Below are 7,358 nucleotides of genomic sequence, written 5' to 3' on the forward strand. Positions count from 1 at the left end.
AGGATGCTGGCTCAAATCCCGGCATTCCATATGGTCCCCTAGCCTGCCAGGAGTGATTTCTGAGCGTAGAGCCAGGAGTAACCCTGAGCACTGCCGGGTGTGACCCAAAAACAAACAAACGAAAAAAAGTGTATTCACTTCAATCTAGTCCTAAATTCAGGGAAGGCTTTAATCATGATGTATTATGATACTTGTCATCTCAGTCCAAGTATACCAAAATGTCCTAAACCGTGTAATAAATCAAACTGCCCATGGTATACATGTAGCACAACAAAGTTCCAAGATGATCTAGAACCTGCTCTTTCTTTGGGTGAGCCACACCAAGCAGTGCTCAGGGATTACTCCTGGCTCTGCAATCAGAAATCATTTCTCATGGGATATGAGGGAATCAAACCTGGGCCAATCGTGTGTATGGCCAGTGCCTATCTCTGGCCCCTAACTTGCTTTTCTTTATGTAGTGCTAAAACACCCAACTTGGTCTTAAAAACACAGTAGTAGACATCCTCAAAAAAAATCTGATAAAGTTATTTCTTATTGTATTATACTGGATCTTCTTCACAAAGGACATAGCAAAGGGCCAAGACACACTTGGCCTTACCTTTACATCTGGCACCTGGGCCCCCAGGCTGCTGAGTCCCACAATGGAATAGAAGGCAGATTCTAGATTCTGGAAAGGGCGGTCCAGTGAGGCCTTCAGTCTCTCCACGTCATGCTGGCTGAGGTAGTGACTGAGCATCAAAGCCTGGGCGCTGGCTATGATGGTCAGGGCCAACAGGAAGACAGTCCTTGAACCTGGGGAGGAAACGACCGTTAAATGCACTGCACTGTTACTCTTTCCCACACACGCCAATACCTGGGTACCAAATCACAGAAGGAAATGGGAGAGAAATGGAGGTCTAACCTGAAGAGACACGTAGGCTGTGCTACCTGGGCACTGGTCAACTAGCTGAAGTCAAACTTTCCAGGAGCCTCCATGTCACCAAAGCACAGAACTCACTGTGCCATTCCCAAATCAAGTCTCTTTCTAACTCCTCTCAGGCCGGACCAGAATCCTCACCACAACATTGAGGCTTCTTTGCCATGTTTTTCTCTGTACTCTTTTTATCTATCCTCTTCTCAACGCTTCTGAAGAGTCAGGCTCTTCCTTACCTGGCATTTTCCCATGCCTTCCATTACTTCAACTTGCCTCAGTTTGAGGCAAAATTTCCTTCAGAAGCTCTCTCAGTTTCGGTTCCCAGCACTAACTAACGGGGAGCTGGACCTCTGAGACCAAGTTGAAACCCAGGCTCTGTCCTGCATTATAATATGGCCATGACAGTAACAGTGACAGTCCCATAGCTAAGTTTCTCCAAACAGAAAACAGAATTTACCTCAGGCTTGTAAGGACAAACAGAAATAGCTTGGTAGATAAGATACTTGCCTTAAGGTAGCCAACTGCCATTCCTCAGCACCCCATATGGTCCCGAGCCAAATCAGGAGTGATCCCTGAGCACAGAGTCAGGAGTAAGCCTGAGCACCAACCCCAACAATAAGGCTTTAGAAGGATCAGGGAGATAGCTCAATGAGCTGGAGCGCATGCTTTGCAGATAGGAGTCCAGAGTCTGAGTTATGGCACTACATGGTCCTATGGCCCCCTTAGGATCAAGACATAGTCTATAATAAAGACAAGTGATATATCCAAGTGATAGCTATTTTTGCCACCATTATTGTTGCTATCTGCATTCATAGCAACCATATGCAGTATTTTTTACCACTGTACTCAATGCCTGACTCCTCCACTAAGCTTTAAGCTCCATGGGCACACAGATGGTTTCTTTTTCTTTCCACTATCAAAAACTGTAAAAATAGTAGTAAAAAACTATTATTTTCTAAATAAGTGGGAAAAAAAGACAACTCTTGTCTCATCCCCAGGACACAGACGAAAAGCAACAGTCTATGTTGCTTTTCATGAAAAACCACACACATTTGAAGAGGACTGATTCTTATCAGTATTGTCTGCTCACAAGTAATAGTAATCATTACTATTACAAACATTATTTGTCCCACATTCTTAGCCTACAACTGTCAAATTTAGTTTGAACTAGAACCCTTCAAAAAAGGAATTATTATATTCATTTTACAAATAACAAAACCGAGTTCAGGGCTGGCGAGACAGCATGGCAGTAGGGCATTTGCCTTGCATGTGGCTGCCCAGGACGGACCTGGGTTAGATCCCTGGCATTCCATAGAGTCCCCCGAGTCAGGAGCGATTTCTGAGCGCAGAGCCAAGACAGAGCCAGGAGTAACCCCTGAGCATCACCAGGTGTGGCCCAAAAACAAAAACAGAAAACAAAACCAACAACAAAAAACCTGAGGTCACAGTGTACCTGCATACAACCAGTCTTGGACTCAAACCCAGATCTAACTATAGTGTTGACACTCCTCTATACACTGAAAAAAGCTGTTGGGATACCTACATTAAGAACATGAAGGGTGGGGCCGGGAGGTGGCGCAAGAGGTAAGGTGCCTGCCTTGCCTGCGCTAGCCTTGGACGGACCGCGGTTCGATCCCCCGGTGTCCCATATGGTCCCCCAAGCCAGGAGCAACTTCTGAGCGCATAGCCAGGAGTAACCCCTGAGCGTTACCGGGTGTGGCCCAAAAACCGAAAAAAAAAAAAAAAAAAAAGAACATGAAGGGTGGGCTGGAGAGATAGCACAGTGGTAGGGCTTTTGCCTTGCAAGCACCGACCCAGGCTGACTCAGGACCAAAGGTGGTTCGAACCCAGGCATCCCATATGGTCTCCAGTGCCTGCCACGAGCAATTTCTGAGAGCAAAGCCAGGAGTAATCCCTGAGCAGTAACAGGTGTGCCCCTCCCCCCAAAAAAAGAACATGAAAGGAACGGAGCGATGATGCAAAGTGGTAAGGTGTCTGCCTTGCCTGCGCTAGCCTAGAATGGACCGAGGTTCGATCCCGTCCCCCAGTGGCGTCCCATATGGTCCCCCAAGCCAGGAGTGATTTCTGAGCACACAGCCAGCAGTAAGACCCGAGCATCACTGGGTGTGGCCAAAAAATTTTAGGGGGAAATGACACCCTCAAAAAAGCAAGGCAAAGATCCTAAATCAGGCATTCAGATGGTATCTTTTGCAACAGGAATCCACACCTGGGAATGCTCCAGGATCATATGAGGTGCTGAGATTTGAAGCAGTATCCAACTACTGCATGCACAGTAAGTAAGTACCTTAATCATATACTATCTCCATGCCCATGATAGTATCTTTTCACATTAGCCTGAAGGGCTTGGTCTGGCTAGAGAGATAATGAGAAAGATCTAGGTCAGTGGTCGGCAACCTTTTCTTTCAACTGAGCCAAATCTCGCCAAAACCACGATTGAAATTTATTTTGAGAGCCACACAGGGCGCACACTGACAGAGGCTAGGAGCAGAGTCCTGACTCCTGGAGCGGCCGCCCAGCACACAGAAGAGCCACATTAAAAGTGTAAAGAGCAACATGTGGCTCGTGAGCCGTAGGTTGCCGACCACTGACAGGTGATAGAGGTGAAATCAGGAGAGTTTATTAAGTCACAGTAAGAACTCTGGCTTTTCATGAGAAAGAAAGATCCACAGGGAAGCTCTGAGCAGGGGAAAATTAGACAAACTTTGTTGTTTTTGTCTTAGAGACATCCCCAGGGGTGCTCAGGGTTTCTTACTCCTAGCTCTGCTCAGGGATCTCCCTTGGCAAGACCTGGGCCAGCTGTGTATAAGGCAAGTGCTGTGGTTCTGTACTACCCCTCCAGCCCTTTGATAGGACATTTTTACAGGATCAGAGAATGGAAATAAGCAACACTATGTTGAGACTCTGCAAGAAAAAGGCTGAAAGGAAATTAGTTAGGAGACTATTAAAGCGAAGCAAAAAGGATGCAGGGGTCTGAGCCAGGAAGGGAGCAATGGAAGTTATTCCAGCCTAGCTAGGAAACAAAATAAAAAAAACCAGAATAGCTAACAGAAAGATCAGAAAAAGTCAAGATAACAATGTGGGGGCCCAGCAACTTTAGTTACATACATGTGTGCAGCCTCCCTTTCTGAGTTCCAGTCAAGTGACTACAATCACCACTTTCCCAGGCAGACTCTGAGGAAACCAGTCCCTCAACTCAGCAGCAGGGTCAAAACCCCCAGACTCCCCTGCTCTGGTTAGTGATTTCCCTGGACTCAACAGATGAGCACAGAGCAGGTGATAGCCATGTCATGCAGAAGAAATGGGCCCAAGTGACGGGCCACCACTTGCACCTTCCACATGCAGGGTGAGAGTGGGGCTACCACAAGTAGGTAGGTGGGTCAGTGTGACGGCCCCACGCACGACTTTTTATTTCTCTAGAAAAGGCAGCCGGCGAGCCACTGATTCCTTCATTGCTTGGAGGGTGGAGGAGATTCCCTCTCGTCTGTCCGATGAAAATAAGACATGCTTTCCCCAAACTGGAGCGAGGGGCGCCTAGAGAGGCCATTGTGCAAAACAGTTGCCTTTTCCATCAGACAGATGACTTTCCTGAGTGCTGGCACGGTGGGTGCCACGCACAATGTAAGTGAGGGAGGGTCTCCAGGCAACAGCCAGGAGGTAAAAAAACTGACAAGTTTGGAGGGGGGGTTTGGGTCACACCCTGCAGCGCTCAGGGGTTCCTCCTTGCTCTACACTCAGAAATCGCTCCTGGCAGGCTCGGGGCACCATACGGGATCCCGGGATTCGAACCACCGTCTTTCTGCATGCAAGGCAAACGCCTTGCCTCCATGCTATCTCTCCAACCCCTAAACCTGACAATTTTGCAAATCAGAGACTGAGGTTCCGGGGTGGGATCTGCGACTGGATCAATTGGGTCACAGAACCAATCAATAACTGGGGCATTTAACTGAGCATTTATTCAGGCACCCGCAGCTACCTCCGAGAGTGGGTTTCTTGCAACTTTCACTAAAGAGAAAGAAAAACTATGGACGCTTTCTCCGAAAGCGCAGTCGGCCCGCCTGGGCCAGAAGCCCGCCCGGCCGGGCCAATCCATGAATGGGCATGAATGAGTAGCAGCGCCCGGAGGCTAGCGCGCCCGGGGTGCTAAGCTTGGGCCTCGGAGGGACCCGTAGCCCCGCAAGCTCCGCACTCCCCCCACCGCCACCTCCACCTCCACTCGCCCGGCCAACGCGGGGTCCCAGCACGGCGCGACCCTCAGCGAGCCCGCGCGCCCATGCCCTCGTCCCTCCAGGGCAGGGCATCCCGACAGGCCGGCTCCCGAGCGGCCGGCACCAGTCTCTCGCGGGCGAAGGCCCCGGCCCCGAGGCGAGCCGGCCACGGCACCCCCAGCCCGAGCCCCGAGCAACGCCTCACCCGGCGACGCCATTCCTCCGAGCGGATCCCGGCTGGCCCCGCGCCGCGGCCTCACTTCCGCCCCCGGGAGAGACTCGCCGACCGCGCCGGAGGGGACGCCGGGGACCCGCGGGCTGAGAGTGCGGGGATGGCTGCGAGCCCCAGGTCAGTTCCCGCCGCCAAGCTGAGCCGGGCCGCTTTTTCCGCAGCCGTGGCCGGGATGCCACGCTTCGAGCCCCGCAGTCCTTCCGGGACAGGCCAGCTTGGCTCCCGACCACCCCCGCGCCCGGACCGACGTGGACTCGCCCGCCTCGAAACGGTCGCCTGCCGGGCCGCGATTGGACGAGGCTCCCGGAAGGGCCCGCGACGGGGCGTATGCTGATTGGTCGGTGGCGTTGATTGGTCGGTTCCCTTGTCACTCAGCCGTCTCTTGGCAGCCCGGCCAATTTTAAAGGGACAGTTGGGTGTGGGCGGAAGGAGCGGGGGAGTGACTGATTTGAGCACCGTTTTCTGAGCAAACAGAAGTCAACGAGTTCAGAAATGGAAATGACATCTTAAAATGATTTCAATTATTGGGTGTTGACTGGATTCCTTAAAAGTGGAATAGATCACTGGTGATCCGTATTCTGTTTAAGACTGACACCCAACTACTATCATGCTTGTGATCATGGTGCTTAAATATTTTATATATATAAAAAATAAGAAAAAGAAATAAAACCAGAAAGAAAAAATAAAAATCCCAAACAGACTGTGGATCTCCTGAGCAGTTGGGATCCCTGCCCCTCCCGAAGTGTAATGGACTATATACATTATCTCAAGTTACGCCTTTCACCATTATTCAGTGAGATAGATATGTCTTCTTAGCTCTCCCACACCCAGCAGTGCTAAGAAAATTAATCCCATGGCTGTGTAGAGTGGGGCAGGAGTGTCCAGTTGTGCTCTGGAATCAGAGAAAGAGTGGGACGTAAAGGGAATAGGGGGTGGAGAGAAAAATTCCACTTCAAAACCAAAAGATTTGGGTTGAATCTTTTGAACCAATTGAACCAAAGCAATGTGATTTCATAAATATTTACAATGTTCTATTATGAATATATAAATTTATTTGGGGGGGGAAGCGGGCATACCCTGCTACACTCAGGGGTTACTCCTGGCTCTATACTCAGGTAGGCTCAGAGAACCGTATAGGATGCCAGGGATCAAATCCTGGTCATACATACGTGCAAAGCAAACACCCTCCCTGCTGTGCTATTGCTCCAGCCCCTGAATGTATAAAATTCTTTATTCTGTTCTCGGGGATCACTTCTGGTCCAGTTGGGGGACTATATAGAGTCCCCGGGATGAAACTAGGGTCATCTATGTATAGAGCAAAAGCCCTATCCACCTAGACCCTACAACCTTTGTATTAGCTACATTTTAAGTGATTATTAGCCATGAGTAGCTAGTGGATATGGTATTGAATAGTGCAGAAGTAAAGAGCATTTCCACTATTAAGGAAACTTGTTTTATTGGACACTGATGATCCTGTTCTAGAATGATAAAGAGAACCTTCAATTAAAGAGAACCTACAATTTAGTAAGTATGTGCTGGACTATCTTAACTGACTTATGAGAATCAGTTGTTAGCAAAGTAATTTGGGTGCCAGAGCCATAGTACACACATAAGGAACTTGCCTTGCAAATGGCTAACCAGAGTTCAATCCCTCACTTCCCATAGGGTACCCAAGGTCTTCCAGGACTAAATTCTGAATGAAAGTCAGGAGTAAACCCCTGAGCACTACTGGGTATGGCCCCCACAAGGAAAAACTAAAAAGGAATTTTTAGATTGGCTCTTAAATAGAGCTAGGGGAGGTGACTCTTTGATCAGGTGTGACTCCTGCCAGTGGGGGCTAGGAATGAGGGAGGATGGGGAGAAACCCAGGATTCCTGGAGGAGTTGCTGGGATGCAAGGCAAATCCCTTATCCTCTTGTACTATCTCTAGAGCCCTAATACTTCTACTTAGAAAAATAAAATTAAACAGGCTTACAATGAAATATAA

At 49.1% G+C, this 7,358-nt stretch overlaps 1 protein-coding gene across 2 annotated transcripts in view; it reads right to left on the minus strand.

The window, feature by feature from the left end:
• The window catches only part of RPN2 (ribophorin II), a 65,571-nt gene extending 60,201 nt beyond the window's left edge, over positions 1 to 5,370 (minus strand). For both annotated transcript variants that reach the window (XM_049779198.1, XM_049779197.1), the window contains exons 1-2: positions 5,345 to 5,370; positions 599 to 792 (exon numbers count right to left, since the gene is read on the minus strand). In XM_049779198.1, coding sequence (XP_049635155.1) covers positions 599 to 792; positions 5,345 to 5,357 — 207 coding nt within the window. In that variant the 5' untranslated portion in view covers positions 5,358 to 5,370. The remainder of the gene's footprint in view (positions 1 to 598; positions 793 to 5,344) is intronic.
• Positions 5,371 to 7,358: the final 1,988 nt, after the last annotated feature.

The sequence above is a fragment of the Suncus etruscus genome, chromosome 9, assembly GCF_024139225.1.
Source record: "Suncus etruscus isolate mSunEtr1 chromosome 9, mSunEtr1.pri.cur, whole genome shotgun sequence".
Lineage (NCBI taxonomy): Eukaryota > Metazoa > Chordata > Mammalia > Eulipotyphla > Soricidae > Suncus > Suncus etruscus.